At 40.7% G+C, this 23,337-nt stretch overlaps 1 protein-coding gene across 4 annotated transcripts in view; it reads right to left on the reverse strand.

The window, feature by feature from the left end:
• PTPRE (protein tyrosine phosphatase receptor type E) overlaps nt 1-23,337 on the reverse strand; it is a 247,570-nt gene that overhangs the window by 69,614 nt on the left and 154,619 nt on the right. For all 4 annotated transcript variants that reach the window (XM_059730034.1, XM_059730032.1, XM_014611368.3 and 1 more), the window contains exon 4: nt 8,038-8,141. In XM_059730034.1, the coding sequence (XP_059586017.1) occupies nt 8,038-8,134 (97 nt within the window). In that variant the 5' untranslated portion in view covers nt 8,135-8,141. The remainder of the gene's footprint in view (nt 1-8,037; nt 8,142-23,337) is intronic.

A 23,337-nucleotide genomic window follows, 5' to 3' on the forward strand; every position in this document is an offset into this window, starting at 1 on the left:
TGCCTACCCCTGTACTAGGGCAAGAGAAGGAATGCTTATTTGGCCTAAAGAACACAAATCTTAAGCATAGCAGCTTTGCAAATTTCTACCACTGTTTTACACCAAGAAAACATAAATATACATATATTTTAGACATGTCAGACATTTTAAGAACGTAACTTATGACATGCATGCTTATATGGATAAACATCCTAATCATTCATCTTATTTACAATGTAATTATTATGTATTACTTGTCATATTACAGCAAAGCCCAGAAGTTCCAATCAAGGTCAGGCGTCTCAGCAGAGCAGCTCTACAAACAAAATGAAAGACAGTCCCTGCTGCAAAGAGCCTACAGTCTAAAGAGCAACAATGTGACAAAGGGAGGTAAAGACAATGAAGAAACAGGGGTAGGAAAGAAGGGCAACAGCAGAATATCTGCATAAGGGTGTAGGTATACCACAGTCTAGGGCTTGCTTTTTTTTTTTTTTTAAACAAAAGGAGATTTTTGTAATCTTTGATTTTTATAAGTAGATTAAATTAATTGTGTACCAATTAGTCTCTTTTCTAGCCTGTACTAATAAGCTATCTTGAACTGTCTGAGTGCTCAGCAGCCTTTTGTCCTCTTAGGCTAAGTACATACAGACAGTCAAAAAATCTAAAGCTAAATCAATTCAAACTAGGCAGCTTCCTAACTAAGCTGTGCAAGTTGAACTGATAAAAACTGAATGTCAATTCAGTGGTTAATTGGAAAAGGCAGGACCCAGGCAAGTAGGCAGGGGCACTAGAGCATATTTCCCAGTCTGCTGGCCATTTCCAGCCCAGCCAAATATCCTCAAACATCTGCTGTTCCCCCACAGGGGGTTAAGAAGCCTCCTGTCCAGGTGCTGGCCCACCCTGGGGGAGCCTCCCCCTCAGGTTCCCCAGCCCAGGCAGCCCCGAGGAGCTGAGCGGAATCTACCCCCCCCCCCCACACACACACACAGCCACTCTTCCCAGCTGCTGAGTGCTTCAGTGGCTACCACAGGAGGGAGGAAAAAGTCCTCCTGGCCAGGTGCCTGCCCCTGCAATCCAGCATCGTGGCATTGGGGATCCCCACCTTGAGGGGCTTCCCCCCATCCCAGCCCAGGGTCCCCAAGCCCCAGGCAGCCCCATGGATCTGAGGGGAATTCTTCCCCTCCCCAGCCCCTTGCCTTAACTGCTGCAAATCTTAGGGCTAGCTCAGGGAGTGGAGGGAAGTTCCTCTGCTCCCCTGCATTAGTTTTACTTCAGAGTCACAGTATCTATGGAAAACTGGCTATAGAGGAACAGGAGATTTTCTCTTTGAAGCTGCCTGAGACTCACAAGGGCTAAGGCAAGGTTCTAAGACAAGATTCGGGAGGGGAAAAATTCCTTCATCTCCCTGGGGCAACCCTGGGCTGGGGTGGGGGAAGCCCCACAAGGCAGGGGCTTCCTAGTGCCCCCATGCTGGGCTGCAGGGGCAAGCTCCCTTCTGTGGCAGTAGCAGAAGCAATCAGCAGCTGGGAAGGGGAGGGGTGAGGGCTGCTAGAGGCTAAAAAGCCCCCACCACAGTGTGCTGTGTAGACTCTGGAGGAGATGGGGGTTTGTTCCCCTGCCCCCCTGTCCCTATGGGCTGATGGACACAGGCAGGAAGCAAGCTAAGGAGCAGAGGAGCAAATCAGTCCCTGCTCCACTGGAGCAGGCAGCATAGCCCAGGGCTGCAAAGCATCCTAGGATGCTGGGGGACTGTAAGTTAACTTGAACCAGGAAGGGATCTGGGACAGAAGTTCCATAAACCGGTTTGACCTAAATCAGTTAAATGTGATACTACATCCAACCAGGTTTATCTTAAACTGGTCTTGGTCATTTTGAAAGTGGTTTATGTGTACTGAACTTCTGCTCTGTTACAGTTTTAAACTAGGGGTGCACTGATAGATAGATTTTTGGTGCCAATACCAATAGCCGATTTAAGGAGGCATATCAGCCAATACCAATCTGATTTCTGATATACCATGGAGAGCTGCGTGCAGCTGCTAAGTCTGGTGTGGTGGAAGGGTAGGAGGAAGGGAAAGGGCATGGGGGTGGAGATCAATGCCCCCTGGGGTTAGGGAGGGGCTGGGGCAGGTGCTGCCCGGGAAGGGCAGGTGTGGGACAGAGCTGTATCTCGTCCAGGGGTGTGGGGTGGTTCCCGCTGCTGCATGCACCCTGGGAGGGCATGGGGGGGCCATGTGTCCCTGGATCTGTGCAGGACAGGGGGCAGGCTGCAGCTGTGGGCTGCACTGGTTTCTCGAGGGCGGGCTGCAGCCACCTCAAATTTCAATATAGCCCCCTCCCAGAGGCACCACAGCCTGCCTGGCACAGTCCCAGCTCTTTCTGGCACGTGGGTGGAGGCAAGGTGTGAGGCAGGGGTTGAGCCGAGGCTGTAACAGACTGGGAGGGGAGGCTATGGGGGTGCTACAGTGAAATCTGGGGTGGCTGCAACCCCCTCTGTAGCTTCCTCCCAGCACTTCTGCCACCCACCCTGAGCCCAGTCCCCACCCAGAAGAGCCTGGCATAGCCCTGGCACCAGCCCACAGTTGCAGTCTGCCTGCCTCACCCTGCACAGATCTGGAGGTACAGCCTGCTCCCCCTCCCAGCCCTCCCAGAGTATATGCAGTGACATCTGCCCCTGCCCCACTCTTTTCTTCCCAAAACTAGTTGGTAGAAATTGGAGTGCTAGAAATGTGAGTAAATACACATGAGCAGTTTCTGCCACTTAAGCTTCAGCAAAGTGAAAGCAAAAGCAAATCTGCATGGGACCCACATGCACTGACTATTACTTCAAGACCACCCCTGTTTCCTTCCATAAAGTATCGAGCTCTTCCTTGAAACAAAAGAGGTTCCTCTTCCTTGCTCAGAAGACCATTACAAAACTTCACTTCTGTAATCATTTTATTTTAATTCCCAATCTAAATCAGATCATGAACAGTTTGTAGTCATTTGATCTCATGTGAATATAGTTCATTAACTTAAATAGCTCTTCTGCCTTTGATATTCACCCCATGAATGTAGTCATAAAAAGTTAACATATTCCCTTTCAACTTTAATGTTGAAAGTTGTTAAGCTAAAAACAAAGTCTAGCTCTTTTTATCTCCCATAAAATAAGGTTCCCCTGCCCCAAACATCCTAACAGCCTTTCTTTGCAGATATTATGGTTTAAATTCAACCTTTCTGAATGTGAATGATCAGAACTGAACAGAATATTCTGAATGGTGTTTTTCTAATGCCTTGTACAATGGTACAAGTCTTTTCTGTTTCTGCTAAAAAATACTGTATGTAACACACCCTAGAACTGCATTAGCTTTTTTCATGACAATAACACTCAGGCTCGTGATCATCTAATAATCAATGAGTACACCCTTCCTCTATTACCACGCCAGTCTATGAGTTCCTGTCTATGAGTCCTAACTCAAATTTCCTGTCCTGCCTCCTAACTTCAGTCTATGAGTTCCTGTCTTGCAGCAGAAGTTCTTAATATTGAACTCCAACGCCATGGGCAGACGTGTTTGTAGCATTACACATGTTGCAGCACTCTGAAGTGCTACAAAACTAGCAGTATTGGGGGTAGGGAAGGGAGGGGGAACATGCAGAGCCCCTTGACTGGAGTACTACGAAGATATTGGAAAGACATTTAGTGACATGCTCGCTAGCTGGGAGGCAAAAGGGGTTGCTCAGCCTCATGGCTCTGCTCTGCACCCTCCCACTGCTTCAGAAGGTGAGGCTGTCAGAGCACCCTGTGAATACACTGATAACTTGCCAACCCATGCAGGCTCTGGCAAGCAAAGCTGCAGCCCAGTAGCATAGGTAAGGCAGGACAACTGGGGCACCAGACTTGGGTGCTGACTTGGGGAATAGGGATGACAGCAAAACAAATAGCAGCTGCTGCCAGCAGGATGATAGCAGAAGTCACCACAGCCTCCATGCAGCAGAGCAGCCCTGGGTGCCTGACAGTTCATTATACTTCTATTGCAGCTCAGCCAGGCACTCAACAAGACTGAGAGTGATCAGGGGTTCAATACCAAGAACTGGCACTGGTCCAAGCTCACTCACAGCCCCCATCTCACTCTCTCACAGCCGCAGCCCAAACACTCACAGCTGTGGTTCCATACTGATTCACAGCTGATCACTCATAGCCCCATCCTGGCTTTGCTACAGCTGTGAGACAGCATGCCATCAGGGTCATATGTGTCTGAGTGAGTCTGGTCCAGTCCCAGGCTCACTAACAGCTCAGTCCCTGAGGGAGAGGGCAGCCTGCGCTTAGTGATAGTTCACGTACTCTCCCTTTCCCCCTCACCACTTGCTGGGGGACCAGATCCCTTATAGCACCTATGATGCACTTGTTACACATTGCACATGATGATCCAACAAGTAGTGCTATAGAGAAATTTCATTTTTTTCTGACATGCCCATCTGCTTCTTCAACTTTTGTAGCACTACAATAGTGTCTGTAGCAAAACAAATGTGACATCTGTCCATGGCTAACAGTGTGATTTTGCATTTCATATCATTAAATTTCATACCATTTCTATTTCCTATTCATAAGGTTGCCTTAATTCTTCTTATATAATAATGTAATCCTGTTTACATACACAATAACAACTTTACCTCCTTGTCAAATTTCATAAGCAAATGTGAAGAACTTATTCCATGATGGTTAATGTTAAATAATATGGGTCCTAAGACTTATGCCTGAGGAATACTACTGGTGATCTCTCTCAAATTTATAACTCCCCTTTCAAAATAACCTGCTGTAGTCCACTTTTTCTAGCCACCTGTTCATCTACTTTACAGTTACACTGTTAATTCCCATCTTCTCTGCTAGGAACAGATATTACACAAACAGGTATAAGTGATCAGAAACTGCTTTAAACCTGTAACAGAACAGATGTTCAGTGCACATAAACCAGTTTGAAAATGGCTGAAACCAGTTTGAGAGAAATGTGGTTGAATGTAGTATCAGACTTAACTAATTTGGCTCAAACCGGTTTATACAATGTCTGTCCCAGACCCCTTTAAGTTAAATCAGACTCTCCCAGCATTCCAGCATGCTCTCTGGGCTGGGCAGGGCTCTTTGCTCCATGGCTGCAGCTCCAGCAGAGACTGCAGGCGTCTGCCCGGCTTCTGCTCCCCCTGCTCCCCTCTGCCTTACTAGACGCACAGCATTAGCTAGTAGACCACATGCTGGCTACAGTCTGTGTTGTGGCAGACAGGATAAAAGCAGAATCAACAGGTAATTGGTAATGTCCATTTGTTGTTCCCTTAATGGAATGATAAACACTGAGTTAGAGGTAATAAACACTGTATTGTCAATTCCCTACTGGGCTGGTCAGATGGGGAGGGGGGGGGCACCCCTCTGTCACGGGATGGGGTCCTCAAGGATGGCCGTGTTATCCCTAGGGCCCCTTGACCGTGCCAATTCGGCCCGGTAGGCACCCTCTATTCTCACCCGCCACGGCTTGATGTACTTATAATATAGGGAGGCTGCTTTCACATCCCATTGGGCACAGTCCCGTTGGATTTCCTTGAACCCCATGAGTTCCCAGACCCCTTGTGGGTCCCGTTTCAAACTAGATGTCACAGGATACCTCAGCCTTATGGGCTATATGCGTGGCTCCAAACCGGCCCTTTACCATGCCCCAAGCCTCACAGATGGCATTGACATTGTCCGGTCTAGGCCTTGCTGTGATTTGGCCCCCTTGTCCTCTCTAGGCTCTCTGCAGCCCTGTCTCCACACGTCACTGGTGCCTGGGCTCTCCACAGCCCTGTGTCTGCACCCTTGTGCCATACCCTCGGTGGAGCCAGGGTCTGAGCACCCCAAATGCTGTGCTCTCTCTGGCACCAGGGTCTGTGCACCCCTTATGCTGCACCCTCTCTGGCGCCGGAGTCCCCACACTGCAGCGTGCTCCCAATGAGGCCTCCTCCTTTCCCAAATAGCCTCACCCAAACCACCGGTGTTATAAACAGCAAACAAACATAAGCCCCTGGGTTATAACATAATACAAAAGACCAGGGTGTGCTCTGCCCCTTTAAAAGCACTGAACTTTGTCCATGGCACTAAGTGTCTAGTAGGCAAGGGTACCTGTGGAGCTCATGCAGCCCCATTAGCCCTAGGTGCAGCATATCAGGCAGTTGCTGCATCACTGGGCACTTCCTCCCTGGAGGCTCCTTCCCCTTTGGCTGCAAGCAGGGAACTGCCCTCCTGGCCTCAGCCCTGGGGTTTATATATATGCCAGGCCCTGCCCCTTCTGGTCAGCTGACCACTGGCAGGTGTGGGCCAACTATCACATTCTGGCGGCCCTGGTAACCAGCAGATGGGGCTCCCGACTGCCTGCTTGTGCCCTCTCCTTAGCAGTTTCAGCCCTTAAAAGGAGCAGGACACCCTCCCTAATCAGAGCATCCTGCCAGGGCCTGGCCACGCCCCTCTCAGATCAACACCGTGGAAGGGAAGGGAGGGCTGCTCTAGCACCCCCTGGCTTCTAGCCTGAGCAACTGCAGGCATGTGCCTGTATTTTTTCAGTCCAGAGGGGATGTCTGTGATATTACAAACTGGTTTAGCCTAGCCAGGTTAAACTAACCTGCAGTGATTGAATCAATTCAGGTTCAGGCTTTTTGAACGTCTGTTCTTAGCCCTCCAGTTTAACTAATACCTAACTGTCACCCATGAGACATTGTCAAATGCTCTGCTGAAATCTAGATGGGTTAAATCTACTGCACTGCCCTTATCTAAAATTCAGTTATCCTAACACAGAAGCATATTAGAGTCATCTAACATGATCCTGCTTAGATTAGGCCATGCTGATTTTTATTGCATTTTCTATTTATCTCCATACCTTTGATTATTCTTTCCTTCAATATTTGTTCTAAGTCTCTGCAAAATACAGAAGTCAAACTAATGGGGCTATAATTGTTTGGGTCATACTTTCTCCCCCTCAGCCCTCCCCCCCCCTTTTTTTTTTTACTTTAAGCTTTAAATTTGCTGCTCTCTGATCATAGTATTGCTAAATTGAGATTTATAACTGTTTATAACACCACTGAAGATCTTAGCTATGGTAGTTACCACTTCATGTACCATTTATAGTAGATAATCTAACCAAGAGGTATGGAATTGCTTCTGTGTACAATATAGAAAAGTCTTTCTTCAAAATGATAAAGACCTAAGCTGCAGCATTATCATTCATAAGAACAAACTGGTAAGAAAGCTGTCATATATGAAAGAAAGAGATCAGTTAGTGGTTTTGAAAAAAAAATCATCTTTATAATTATTATCATGTCTTTAATGGCACTAAAGATAATATTCAAAGTAACCAGTAGTCATTTTCCTGCAAAAGGGTGCTTTTCCAAGTTGGGGACTATGAAATCTAATTATTTGCATTTCAGAAAAAAATGTGAAAATAGCTCTGCACTGTCCATATTTTTTACCCACTATGCATTATAGACAAAAGCCAACGTGTATATGTTTTGTTCAAGCTTTCTTTTTAATTGCAAGAAAACACACACACACATATTTGATGATGTACAAACATCCAAATAATCACCAATTTGGTTTGTATCTGCATCCAGATATTCAACTCTTGCCTGAATTTCCTTTTGCTCATTCTTTCCAACAATGTCATTCAAATCCTGAACTCTTTGTCCAAACAGATTTCTCAAATGGAGTTTCTGTTCCTTGGGTCGCTGGTTTATAAAATGAGGTTTCCATATGGTTTAAACTGCCCCTCTTTTATGACTAGATATGCAACATTCATGCTGGTGTCTCCACCTGAAGGAGTTACCAGTCATAGCAATTAATGAGAAGTCCCCATTTTTTTTTTTTTTACTTATTTAAAAATGTTGTATACATACTACACAAGGAAGAGGGAAGGCCAAAGGTATATACAACGATATATCAGATTGCAAGAGAGGTTACTATGATAATGGTAAAAGTACATCAATAGAGTCCATGGTAATAGAAAAATATTTGGGATAACAAATGGGGACTTAACCAATACTGATTCAAAGAATTAAATGCTTTCTTACTTGTTGTATTATTTGATGATACAGTTTCATTGGCCAGTGAAGCTCCAACCAGTAGAAAACTAATACAAACAGGCAACAACCAACACAAATATTCCATCCTGGATCTGTAAAGCAAAGAAAGTAAGTATTGAGTTACATTATTATCATTATCTCCTAAAGTACAATAAGAAAATTTTCCTCACCAACAGTAGATTAAAAAATATTTATTTTTTCTTCTTTTTCTTAATGTTGAAAATTAAAAATGAAAGAAGAAGAAGGAAGTAGTGGAAGAAGGAGGAGGACGAGGGGGGGAAAACTAAGTATACCGAATAAATTGGGAATTCTTTAAAAGTGTTTTTAAACCAAATAATAGTAGTCCATGCTATAAAAGATATGTGCTACCAGTGGCTGAAAATGCTTGTGAGAATCTGTATTCTATATAAGATGTTACTGAAACCATAAATGGGAGCATTACAGCCAAAATGACCAGGCATCACTTCAAATTGAAATGTTCCCTTCCACCAAAAAACTGCAAGAATAAGAAGCACAATTGTACCATGCCATTTACTAATTATCTGCAAAACTGTTTTGAGTGCTTGTAGAAGTAAGAGTTTCATTTTCTGGGTTTTATAATTTCAGTTTTAAATATTTGTTTCCTTTTGAACATGTACAGTTTTATAACAATATTTGAAAGCCTGGCAGCTTCACAAATAAAGAGAATTTCAGATTTATTAACTCCTGAAGAAAAGTCTTCCAAAGAATTAATGAGTAAAGGAATGGGTTCACAACAGTTATGAACTGTTATTCTCTTGTATGAAGACGGGAAAAAAAGTCAGGAAACAGTGTTGAAGGAAGGATATGAATATTATGGCACATTAGTCTGTCTTAAATACATGCAGAACTTAAAAAAAAGTCTCCTGAAATATTGTTCAAGTTTAGGTCATTATCTTTAGGTTTCTCTTTTCACTAATAATTCCTAAGATGTGGGCAGACAGAACAGGCTGTAACCTCAGAATTATTCAATTCTTGCCTGATCTTAAAACACACTCTTAAAAAACCCAACATACTGTACATAACTTCTCCCATACCCATGATTGGCAAAACACATTTACATAGATATATCCAGATACTGTAACTTTAGTAATTGTTGCAGAGATATCATGGCAAAAATCATACTGCAAAATAATAATCCCCTAAATCATGTCAGAATGATGATTTATGTCACAAATTAGAGAGACTATTACACAGTAATGAGTAAAGGCACAGTAATAGTAATTTAAAAATCATAACTTTGCAATCATCTTAACAGTATGATATGAACCATTTACAAACTCCAAGCTTTCAAGTTAAGATGGGGCAGAATCATAGAACCATAGAAATTAAGGGCTGGAAGGGACCTTAAAAGATCGAGACCAATCCCCCTGCTTTGGGCAGGAATACTGCTGAGATCAATCTAAAAAAATCTCTGGGAAGACTTGAAGAGATAGGAAACTACTTCAACAACTTTCACACCATTTAGTTTCCTCTAGATTCTAATGTATATTATAGAGATTCTTACTTAACTCCAACTCCTACATACACATAATTATTTAAAATGTGACAGAAATCTGCTGGAAAACATACTGCTCTACAAAATGGAGAAGACAATAATATATTTTGAAAAATACATGAATATTTAGAACATTATGGACATGTTTATAATGCTATTACATTTCCAAAATACCAAACATTTAATGAAATATCCTAATAATAAATTATTGTTCAAAGCAGAATATTCAAAATGTTCAGTCTAGTATTCTCCACATACAGACAGTTTCATAGTTGTTAGGGGCTTAGATTACAACCACAGCATCAGAAGTAATTTTTTTTTCTTTCCTTCCGTGACTAATGACTACAGTTCTAAAGACTCTTAAAGAGGAATATTTGGATCAATTCAGAAAGCAGATAACATGTCAGCATTCATAGGAGGACACGGTATGGGGCCAATTATATTAGCACAGTTGTTGTTATAAAAGCTATTCCTTTGTGGCAACATTTGCAATGTGCTATTACTATCGATAATAAAAGCAATAATACTCTGTGGAGAAGAAAAATACACTATAAAAAGGACGAGACATTTTGTTTTATCACAGGTTTTTAAGAAGACTTCAATTGAAATAACATTTTTATGAACTCAAGATACTTGTTGTTCAGCAGAGGGCACCACATCTACACTCTAGTTCAAGTCAAGCAGAAGAATACCAATGCCCTGGACTTTACCACCTTATGACACCTAGACATTACTCATAAAAAAGAACCTATTGGAAATAATGCAGCAATTTGGTGAAGAGCTTGAAAAAACAAAATATTTTACATAAAGCCCATTGCCACAGCATAAAGAGTTTGTGGCTTCCATTTAAAACTGAATAAATACTTTTCTGGCTTTTTTTTTTTTTTAAACTGTTCTTATGTGGTTTAATTTTTTTTTTTTTTTTTTTTTTTTTTTTTTACACCAGCTGAGATCACTCAAGCAAATATCAAATTTACCAAGAAAATGCTTCTCAGAATAGATTGCAAGATCATTTTCCTTGCAACTTTGGAAAAACTGGATCTCAGTCAGCAGCTCATGCTGCAGCAAATTTTGTCACGTATTTTCTTTGCCAGCTAACTCATTGCCCCAAATCAAACAGCAAGTGAAGGCTAAAGTTTAGAAAACTCTGCAACTCTGATGTTGATATCTCCCCTCATTTATGGATGCCAGTAGAAATAACTGGGTCATATATGAAGAGGGCAGCTTATAAGTCCTGGCTTTCCTGGACACACAAGAGAAATGAAACAATTTCAGTGCGTCAGATCACTGAGAGTGAACGCTCCCCTGGACCAGGAATCCCCATCTTCCCCAGGCCCAAAAGAAAGGGCCACAACAAGATACTATATGGATATTACTAAATCTCTTGAGAATGATCCTGGGAATTTTCTAGGACATAATGTTATCATCTCCATCTTAAACCTCTAGAGATGGGCTTCTGGAGATCAATGGACAGGGGAGGCTGATGGGGTTAACTCGTGGTTCTTTTGACCCATTTGACCAGATACGAAGTGGGACTTATGTCCCTGCCACACATTCACTTAATGGTGCAACAGGATCTGTTCCCTGATCCCGACAATCAATCCTCCAGCCATGCCACACATACATGGCAGGACATGCAACTTTGGGTTTGGGGATGAGATCATAACTGCACCATTACCATTTGCCAGTGCAGGGGGAGCCCAGGATCATTATCTACCTAGCAAGTAGAAAGCAAGTGAGTGCCTGGTGAACTGGGGCAGTCCCAAGGCTGGGACAGAAAATCAGCTATTGTGGGTCCCTGTCCCAGGCCCAGAATCAGGCTTCATGGTGGGGACAATGACACGTTCAATTTAAGGTACGATTGAAACTAGCCACAAAATTATTCCACGTATTTTGGAATAATTAATTACCTGAATGCACGGCTGGGTTAGTATTTAAGACGCAATTAATTGTAACATCTGAAGTGTAACATCCCTCACAAGCCTTTGGCTCCTTACAAGCAACTCAGGCAGAATATAGGCACATCCTAAACCGAGCACTTAAAAAAAGTTTTTGCCAGTGCATTTACATAAGCACCTAATGTTTTGCTTCTTCACACGCTCAGAGACTAAGCTGAACATTTTAGGACCTATTTCCTACCCAAGCTCATTTGCTGTTGTTATACCTGAAGAGGCTCAATCCAACCAGTGTGTGCTCAGATCGTATTCAATACATAAAATTTGCACTGAGTTCAGCACAAAACACAGCTGCAATGACTACCTTCATTCAAAAGCACAACCAAAATAAGTAGTAACCTTTAATATAACACACTAATGATTAGAGCATTTGCTCAGGGCCTGGGACATCCTCAGTGTGATAAGATTCAAATTTCCCATACTTCCTAGGGGAGCGCCCTAACCACTAAACTAAAGGCAAAATTGGGTAGGGCAATTCTCCACCCTTGTGTTGAAGCTAAGTCACAATGTAAAAAAGAGTATAAGAGTCACAGAGCCAGGGAAAGAGTAAACAAGAGGAATACAAGTCTGTAGCCCTAACAAAGGGAGTCCTGGGTCCTGGTTCTAGTTCTGGTCTGGTAGCAGCCTTAGGAGCTTGCAAATGAAGTGTAGTATGCTTCACACACTATACATTTATAGTTGTTCTAATGAACCCCCCCATCACGGCAGGCTGGCACGTGAAGTGAGGCAATACAGAAATACTGCACATCTAAGCAGAGTTTCACGCATCAGAACATTGTGGAAATTACTGGAGGGAATCTTGAGTGCTGAATTTATCTATGTGAAATGCCAAAGACAGCAACATTTTCCATTTTCAAGTGGGAATATTATGCATATGGTTAGGCATCTCAGTCAGAGACAATGTACTGAAATAAATGTTCGATATGCTGTCTTTCTGTAATAAAAAAAGAAAATAGAAAACATGAATTCAGCTGCAGACACAAGAATATGCCTGTAGGAAAGCAGAATACTGTCAAACAGGAAAATCGGCCAATGAAAGCATAGAAAGAAAAAGGGCTTTCTAATTCCTAAAATAGCAGCAAGAATAATATAGACTGAAGATGGATATACCCATTATGTCAGGGTTTTCATATGGAACCTTGAGGGCTTCCATTTTATGAAACAAAGACAATTGTTGGGACTGTACATAGCAGCTCCTTTATCAAGATGCAGTGCATTATAGTCTTTCTAGAGCATATCAGAGTACATTCACTCTTTCCCTATAATACTTAATGGTAGTTTTGTGGATTATTCACATGATGACCAAGAACTATACTGAAGACTCACGTGGTAAAGATTTTAGCTCCATGAAAAGCAATATTTCAACTTTAACTCCAGCTTTCAGTATCTTAAAGAACTAAAATTTACCAAAAATTCCTATGGTGGCCAAAGATGAAAAGACCTTTCCATAACTGTACTATTACAGAAAAATACTTTTGTTCCCTTGGGCTAGGGATAGATGTTACACACAAACCAGTTTAAGCAATCAAACTGGTTTAAACCAGTAACAGAACAGATGTTCAGTGCACATAAACCAGTTTCAAAACAGCTGAAACCAGTTTGAGATAAACCTGGTTGAATTTAGTATCAGACTTAACTGATTAAGCAGACCCTACGATGACAGGCTGAGAGCCCTGGGGCTCTTTAGCCTGGAAAAGCGCAGGCTCAGGGGTGATCTGATGGCCACCTACAAGTTTATCAGGGGTGATCACCAGTATCTAGGGGAACGTTTGTTCACCAGAGCGCCCCAAGGGATGACGAGGACGAATGGTCACAAACTACTACAAGATCATTTCAGGCTGGACATAAGGAAGAATTTCTTTACTGTCCGAGCCCCCAAGGTCTGGAACAGTCTGCCGCCGGAGGTTGTTCAAGCGCCTTCATTGAACACCTTCAAGATGAAACTGGATGCTTATCTTGCTGGGATCCTATGATCCCAGCTGACGTCCTGCCCTTTGGGCGGGGGGCTGGACTCGATGATCTTCCGAGGTCCCTTCCAGCCCTAATGTCTATGAAATCTATGAAATCTATGATTTGGCTCAAACCAGTTTATGCAATGTCTGTTCCAGGCCTCTTCCTGGTTTATGTTAAATCAGATTCCCCCAGCAACCTAGGATGCTCTCAGGGATGGGTGGGGCTCTCTGCTCCACAGCAGGGCTGGCCCCTCCTCTCTGGCTGAGAATTGCAGCTCTAGCAGAGATTTGCAGGCACAGCAGGATCTTCTGGCTTCCTCTGCTCTACCCGCCTCCCCCCACCCCTCCTCAAGCAGGAAATCCCCCCTGCCTCCCTCCCTCCTCTCACAGCACAGGGATCCTAGGCATGTGGTGTGCTAGCTAATGCTGAGAGGCGTCTGTGTGTGTCTCCATTTTCACTGGGACAGGCAGGCAAACAGAACAGGGCTTTTGGAGCTAATCAACAGATCAGCCGGTAGGCTGTTTAAAAAATTTGAACTAATGGAAAGAGGTCATAGTTTTGCTAATCAGGTGATAAAGACTCTTATCAGGCCCTGGCTGGCTTGCTTTCCTAACAGTTTGCTTCAGACAGTATGACAGAGCATGGAGGGAGATTGAAAAGTTCCGTATCATCAACAAATGCACGCATTGCAACCCCCTTGCCTCAGAGTGCTAGCCCAGGGCGGCAGACTGACAACACTCCCACCTCTTGAGCAGCCAGTGGGGAAAACCCTGGGACCATGCAGGAAGATCTCCCTAATGAGAGGGTCCTGCCAGGGCCTGGCCACACCCCCCTCATCTCAGCTCCTTGCAGAAGGGAAGAGAGTGCTGCTCTAGTGTCCCCCCTTCCCCCCCCCCCCCAGCTTATAGCCTGAGCCACTGCAGGCATATGCCTGAATTTCCTCAGTCCAGAGAGAAAGTTTGTCCAGTTTCCAACTGGTTCAGCCTAGCCAGGTTAGACTAACCTGCAAAGATTGAATCAATTCAGGCTCAGGCTTTTTGAATGTTTGTCCCTAGCTGTAATGTTAATCACTGAGAAGCTAACCCAAATCATGCACATTAAGCACAACAGATAGATGCAGCCCAACAAAGTATTATGATGTTAGAATTTACAGAGATTTTTCCAAAGGTTCTCACATTTGGTTTCTGTGATTATTCCTACTGTTCACCATGTGGGACCAGATGAGATACCTAGGCTCTTCAAAATATAAGATAATTCCATTATTTTCAGATAGTACTGAACAAATACATTTATGAAGTTATGGACTGGAATCCTCTTCAGGACATAAAAGTTCAAGTATGAAAAAATGGATTTAGACAGAGTGATGGAGCTCTTACGTAAGGAAAGATCTTGTTCCTAGTTATTGTCATGATGTATTTAGTTTAGTATATCAGTGGACATGCAATTTTTTTTTTCCACAGAGAAGGAATTATGACCTATAAAATGCTCACTGAAAACAGAGAAAGCCAATTATCAACAAACACCCAGCAAGCAAAAATAGAAAAAAGACAAAAAGTACTGGACATGATATTCTGAATATAAAATTTCCCTGCTACTTACATTGAACATTTGTGCTTCAAACAAAACCATCCACACATCTACCTTTGATACCAACTGGGAGTAAAGGTCTAGCCCTAGTGAAGTCAATGAGAATTTTGCCATTGACATCCATGGAACCAGAATTTCAACCTGTACTTCTAATTTCTAGAAGAATACAAGGTGAGATTTTAATACTTACAATTCCAATAATGAAAAGACCACATATTTCTATGACCACACTTATGACCAAAACAACTTATATGTGTTTTTTTCATGTGAGCAAAAATGGAAGATGTGCCTCTGATGGCTTCATAAGTAAGAAATTCCCATCCTAATTTTTCAAACAGATGTGAACTGGAGGTGGGAGAAAGCATTTATAATATTACTCCAGATTATCAGAAGATCTGGTGAGATCATACTATTGAAGAGAAATCAAAAGCTTGTTAATGACTTAAAGTACAAGCAGTATCAGCACTTACTCTTCTATATTTGAACCTACACTTCTACTCTTGGGAATCCACTGCAGCACAGCCATGAGAATATCGATCCTTTAGAAGGGTGCAGTTTCAAAGCAATCATTAAAACTTACATTGGCTAGAAATTCATAGCTATAAATCACTTATTGGCCTCTTGAAGGCTCAGATCAAGTGTAGTATCTCTACCTACTATGAGAAGTATTAAATAGTTATGATCTTCCATAACAGCTACTAAGTGATAAATGAATAGTCTACCTCTACAAAATACCTTAAACATTATGCTAGGGAAGAGGACAGAATAGATGTGTTTTTCTTCAGAAATTTCAATAAAGAATGGTTTTATTGTTCATCTGCTGGTGGATGCATTCTTGTGTATATTTACATTCCAAACTGAACAGTTGTAATATATCTAATCAGTTTCCTGCTATCACAGAGGCTGAAGTATTGGCAGCATCTTATTCCCTGTGGCCTGTTGCTTAGCTTTTTGAGGACTGAAATATTTATTTTAACTAAAGTTTCTGGGCTTGTTATAAGGGAATTTGGGTGATACTTTGTGAGTGATATGTTAAAGATCAGACTAATGATCTAGTGGTCCTTTCTGTACTTAATTTCAGTGACATTCATTTTTCTATTACATCCATCACTTTACAAAGGAGAGCAATGGCTAATCATCCCGCAAAAATGGTTCAAACACACCTGGTTAATAGAGCAATAATTTCTCTCTCACCTAACTCCCAACTTACTTATGTCATTTTGATGTTAATAATGAACTCATTACAAGTAACAGCTTGATATTCATTTTATTTCCTTTGATTAAAGAGTTTTTGTCAACTCAGCGTTTGTCTTCAGTATTACAATCAGGATTTTATCTCAGTGTGAGACAACCAATATTGGAGATGCACACATCCTTAAAACATTTACCCTGCTCTGCCTCCTAGACTAGGACATCTGAAATATCGGACATGTCATGAGTAAGCATCTAGCCCAACTCGCAATAGCTGGAGCAAAAAACTTGAGCATAAGAAAAAAGGAACCTTCTCCCCATCATTACTCCTGCTTACTACTCTTCTTTAGTTAGTCCCACATGCTGAACCTCCCATGTCTTCATTCTCAGAACAAAGTCTTCATCTTTCATCTCTGCTTGCTGTAAGTATCTGCTGTAGTTTCAGGAAAGCTTTACATGCCACTCTGCTTGCAACTCCATGCACAGCCGGTACTCCCTTCTTCTCCACATTAAGGTTAACCATCTCATTCTTTCCTTTTGGGCTACTCTTAGAAGCTTGGTCTTAAAGAAAAATATGGATCCAGAATATATGTAACCTGTTTATAGGCTGACCAAAGCTCCCCTCTCATAAGGTCTCAGCTTTCTCATAGTACCTTTGCCTACAGACATTGGTTATTGCAGCTTAAGTTTGCACATGCATTCTGCTTATAAATCTGAACCTGAATTTTTTATTACCTATTCATCTACATAGACAGCATTTTATTTTACCTTTCAGTTACAAATTAATTATTAAATAAAATGACTAACCACAGGCTGAAGATAAAATTAATTTAAATTATGTATTTTAAAGGTACCTCAAACAGTTTTCACAAAATACTTTTTAAAGTGCCTAATTTTCCAACATTGATGCCTTTTTAAGATATCAGTGTCTCATTCTATTATCAGATGAGTTTGAAAGGCATTTGTTTCAGAACTTCAGTGCCCAGAGTCCCTAAATGCATTCCAAGTTTGGAAATGGGGCTCATGGTATATATTGCCTCTCCTTATGAGAAACGTTCCTAAAATGCATCTGCTTTAAGCACGTGTGGATACTAGATTTTTTGGTAACAATGTTGCATAAAGGATAAGGAAATAATCTCTGTAATGTATACAGTGAACAAAATTAAGAGGAATAAATTAGACAAGCTTTATTTGATACATAAAATACAATTTTTATGAAAACTGACATTTTATAAGTGTAATCCTGAAAGCCTTTAACTTCTGCTTTAAAAAAACCCCAACATCTTATCAACTACGGCAGGGATTAGTCTCCAGGTGAACATAGTAAAGAATACAATTTTTCTGCTTGTAACTGACCTTTACTGCTCAACAAAAAAGCTTGTGAAATTACTGAACTTCATTAATTCTGTCACCAATTAAGGAAGTAAGGAAATAGAAACAACATTTCACAACCTAATGATGTAAGACTTTGCAGATATTTCAATATCTATCGTGAATAATTTGTTATTGCCAAGACTACTTGAGGGAAGGATTTACACAGAAAAACTTCCTCTTTGGAAAAGTACTAGAGGGCACTTGCTACATCATTCCCTGTCTCTTTATACTACTATTCATTTGAAGTGAGTGAGATAACATTTGCTTGCCGGTTTTGATGAGAAGGGGGATACCATAGCATTGAAACAAACCTCAAGAGTCATCCAGGCTAGGGACAGACATTCAAAAAGTCTGAAACTGAATTGATTCAATCTTTGCAGGTTAGTCTAATGTGGCTAGGCTAAAGCAGTTTTGTAATCAGACAGACATCCCAGACATGCATGCACATTCCTATAGTGGCTCAGGCTAGAAGCTGGGGAGGCACTAGAGCAGCCCTCCCTTCCTTCCACAGTACTGGGCTGAGGGGGCATGGCCAGGCCCCTGTAGGAGCTCTGGTTAGCTCAGCTGGGAATTGACAACAATGTTTATCACTCAATTAAGAAAACAGAGGGACATTACCAGCTACTTTTTGATTCTGCCTGTTGATTCAGCATGGACTGTAGCCAGCATGTAGTCTGCAAGCTAATACATAGACACCTCCTCAACAAGGCAGAGGGAAGGGGGGAATTCCTGCTTAGCAGGGAGCAGCCCGCAGTCTCTAGAGCTCCAGCCATGGAGCAGAGGTCAGGGGCCAACCCTGCTGTGGAGCACAGAGCCCCACCCAGCCCAGATAGCATGCCAGGATGATAGGGGTGTCTGATTTATCTTAAACCAGCAAAGGGCCTGGGGCAGACATTGCATAAACTGGTTTGAGGCAAATCAGTTAAGTCTGATACTACATTCAACCAGGTTTATCTCAAACTGGTTTCAGCCTTTTCAAACTGGTTTATGTGCACTGAACATCTGTTCTGTTACAGATTTAAACCAGTTTCTGATCACTTAAACCAGTTTGTGTGTAATGTCTGTCCCTAGCCCCGAAGTCCAATCCCCCACACATTTAAGTCCAGCCCCATGTACAGATATAGGATCCACTCTTTCTAAACCAACCTCTTGTGCAACTTCCAACAAGGATTCTTTTTTTTTTCTAATTTTAAGAAGGGGTGAGAGATTTGCCTCAATGTAGTTTTCCCTGCAGAAATGTGACTGACAGCAACTTCTGGAGACTAGAGCTAGGATGCAAACTTTTCCCATTTTCAGTAATTCTTCATACAAGGATTTCTGAATTGGAGTTGTCCTCAAACTATAACCCACACAAGAATAAATTTTTGTATTCTGATCTGTTCCAGAAAGCTGCTCTTCATTAAAAAAAAAGTCTCCCACTTCTAGTTGTCATGGTAGATTCTATTAAGATGATTATTATCCTTGGTTGAGCAAGACTTGAAAAATTATCACCCAAGATAGTTCAAGAATACCTATACAAGTGCTTGTACTCTTGGTCCTAGTAAAATAGCCACACTATTCCTGGAAGCTGTTGTCATAAGTGCACTACTTTTTTCTTGGAGACAAAGAAATGCCAGAGGGAAGCAGGCAGAGGAAGCAAGAAAGAAAGGAAATATCAACATCTCAAGCTTGGATTAGTTCTCTCACCTGACCAGTCAGAACTGCCAACCGAAGCATTCAAAAGTCATTCAGTCAAGACCCCAACAACTCTGATAGTGGTTTAAAAATAATGATTTTTTTAAATGATTAAGAGACAAGGATTTTTATGGGTGATCTTTTTAGTGGATGAACTTCATGAATTTTTAGCTATTTTACACCTTGCAATTTTGACTTCCTATAAATCAACCTTGCTATAGAGATTTAAGAGTTGCAAAAATATTTTTGAATGGAAGAAGAAAACAGAAAAGTATCATAATAAAATAATGAAAGCATTGCCTTTGTGTAGTATGTGGGATTCCTCACTTGTAATAAATGCAGTGGAATAGAATTAAGCATTTAGCTAATTCAGTACAAGCCGAAAGAACAGATTCTGTTTCATTTCTTGCTTCCAGGTGTCATAAAAAAAAATAAAGTCTGAAGGAAGAACTAAAATTTATTACCCCAAGTTACTCAGAATAACTTTAATTTCTCTTTCCAGCAGCTTCATTTTATAACCCAACTCATTACAGAGATGTCAGGCTTACTGTTGATTGATTCTCAGATTAGCACAGTTCAAGTGACTTGCATTGTAATGATTAGCTATGTATTTATTTGGTGTAACCAACCAACCAGCAAAAACCCCACCATTTTTCAGAGGCTTCTTTGTTTACGAAATGTACCACAAATTTGTTGCATGTCCGCTGCTTGGAAATCAGTTAAAATATTCTGAGGACTGAATAATTTAATTCCATCACAAAAGTATAAATCAGGTTTCAACTGACAAGGCATACAGTGTATATAGCTGTCAGTTTTTTCCCCACAAGTTAACAGTTTGAGTTTAGAAACTGTCAACAACAAAACAGGATATATGCTTAGCTAAGGGATAAACTAAAAGGGGAAAAAAACCCACAATTTTATATAATTATCCACTCAATTCAACTTTATAGAAATGATCATATAGTGGATATATATAAGCAATACATATAAAAGAATGTGCTTTTAAGAGATGGGAATAATTTAAGAATGATTTTCAAATTTTAGGGATAATCATTTTATACAGGAGTAGATAAGTGAAGCAAAGCACCAAAACAAACTAATTCTAAGTGTTCTCGTTTTAGAATACCGCCTCTAGTATGTCAGTGCTCTGGTAGGCTTTGTCTTCATTTACACTTAGCCAAATGCTTAATCTATCCTCCTCTCCTTGCAAAGGCATTAATGAGACAGTGCTCATTCTTGACAAGTTAGGCTCACCGCTGGCCAAATGTGGAGTAGTGGTTCCAGATTTTCCCATGGCTACTTGCCAGGGTACATCTGCCATGGTATACATCTTTAGGAATTCTGCACTGTACAATAAAAACACCTATTTGAAAATGTGCAAATTCATGCCAATGTATTCTTGCACCACATGTTTTGGACTCATAAAAAGCCCTTCCAGATTTTTATTTACCTTAGGAACAAGTTGCCTAAACTATTCCATAATTGCCAGCATTGGCTCAGATTCACTCAGACAGCAATACTCACAGACCTAGTGCAGATGGGCCAGCAGGTTCAGAGTGCTCTGGTGAACATTAGATTTCTAGTTGATGTTATTCACAGCAGTCAGATTATGGGAAGTTGTGGATAGTATATGTCCTAAATATGCTTCTATAGATCTTGGCCTCACATATTTTAGAAGTTCTCCCAGTTTGGTAGCAAATGACCCAAAAATATTCATCTTATTAGATCTTGAGTAGAACTGTGGGAAAAAAAATTAAGGGCCCTGACCCAGCACATCATAAAGATCTGTCATATGAAAAAAAATTCCCAAACATATTTTACACCTGATTTTTTCCATGCTGCTTCTCAAAAATACCATGTCTGGCTCTCTTCAAAGGACTAAACATTTCTCATCAGAACAAGAACATATATGGGCAATGTACCACAAAAAATGGAAAGGGAATTTTAAGCAGGCTACAGATAGATTGTAAGCACTTTTGGAGAACTGTTGATCTGTTCTGTGTCAAGCCTGATCAATGTATAGCTCTTAAGAGCTAACATAATGCAAATGATAAAGAAGAAAAATATGCAAAGGAAGATGGGGTTGATGTGAGTGCACATGTGCAGAATTGGAATGGAAGTGGAATTCTAGCTGAAATCTGAGCAAAAGATGCGTGCATTCACAGTATTCATTAAACATGTACCCTAACTCAGCTTTGAAATTGAACAAAAATAACCCCAAAGCTATAAATAAAGTAGGTTTGAAACTGTAGTTTAAGTTTCAGATTGTCAAATTTTCATCTTTCAGTCCTGTGATTTAATTACATATCTTTAGACTTTGGAAGGATAATGCAGGAGGTCAGGGTATCAGGCTATTTGGCTGGAAGAGAAGGAACCAGTTTTAATGGAGTACTAGGAAGAGAGATCAGATTAAGATTTATTTTGACATGGGGAAAAAAAGATCAGATTTGGTGATAGGAAAAGTTGAGGACCAGTAGATATATTTCTTCTGAACTGATTTACCAACATTTCATTATTTTTTGTAAACTGAGGAATATATGCTCACCAATATTTCTAAAAATATTCTTTTCTCACCATTTGTTCATGGATGAGATACTTTTGTGGCAAATTACTTAATTTAAGTTGACTCATTTCTGAAGTAGATAGGACAATCTCCATCATTTCTTGGAGACTTGAGACCCCTACAGTAGATTTAAACTTAGCTGGGGCAACTGACTCCACTAAGACCAGTAAATAAAGAATAAATAATTATTATAAGTCAGAAAATGATAAATTCATAAAAGAAAACCTTCCACCTGGTGTCATAGCAACTGTATTATATTTTGGTTCCATAGCAACTATGGTGGGAGTTTTTTCAGATGAGATAAATATTTCTGAAGATGTCATTTTTACACATGTGCAAAAATAGCTCTTAAATATGTTCATCTGAGCAGGATTAGGATTTCAGAGTGTTTAAGAACATTCATACTACAGTGCAGAGATGCAAGACTTTGCTAATGGAACCTGTGATAACTTTGAGCATTTGATTTCATAGTTTCTTCATTAATAAAAACAATACCTCGCCCACAAAAAACCATCCAAGGATATAGTTAAAAAGAATTAAAAACTTAGATCACAACCTACAAACAATTATGCACATGTTTAACTTTTGTCCTATTGACTTCAATGGCATTACTTATGTGAGTGAAGTCAGGCACATGCATAACTGTTGGCAGAACGGGATCTTATTCTTTAATATAACCACAACAATTATTTGAAAAATCCCAGGATAGGATACTATTTCAGCAAAAACAATCCTCCTGAGTAAGGCACTTTTTGCAAATAGTATGTCTTGATTTTCATCACTAAATCTTAAATCCACCTTTCACCTGCTCATTTGAATAAAATAAATGCACAAAAAAAAATAAAATTGCTTCCTATCATCTGAATGCTACCCGCAAGTGCTCCAAATCAAACTGAAGCCCAGAAGCAAAGGTGATTTTTAAAAACGTGAGTGGTTGCATGTCAGCCCCTCTTATCAAACTAGTTCATCACAATATTGGTGCTATAAATTATACTGAACAGTCAGTATAAGCTTCCTGCTGACTCGTCATTGTATCAAGCCTTGTCTGCTTTCATTTCAGCTATTCTGTCATTCCTGGGTAGGTTAATGAGTTACAAATAGATTTTGTGCATGGGAAGTGTATGCATCACAAAGTATAATATGCATACATATTTTAATGACTCAGAATAGAAGGTAAAAGATGATCAAGGGTGATTTAATGAAGTTGTTGAAGACAAAAACAACATAGTTTTATAGAGTGATCACATTATGAGGGTCTAATGGCTTATAGGTGCATTCTGATAAATAATAAATTATAGTGAAATCTCATAACTACATAACAAACGAAACATAAAAAATCTTGATATATACGTATATGACCTCACTCATAAAAACGTGCACTTTTAAAGACAGGTCTTGAAGGAGATGAGCATTTGGATTTGCAGCTCAAGTTCTTGCTTATGTGTTAACTGGATACCTAAGTGCTAGAGGAGTGA

This window comes from Alligator mississippiensis, chromosome 6, assembly GCF_030867095.1.
Source record: "Alligator mississippiensis isolate rAllMis1 chromosome 6, rAllMis1, whole genome shotgun sequence".
In the NCBI taxonomy this organism is placed as follows: Eukaryota; Metazoa; Chordata; order Crocodylia; family Alligatoridae; genus Alligator; species Alligator mississippiensis.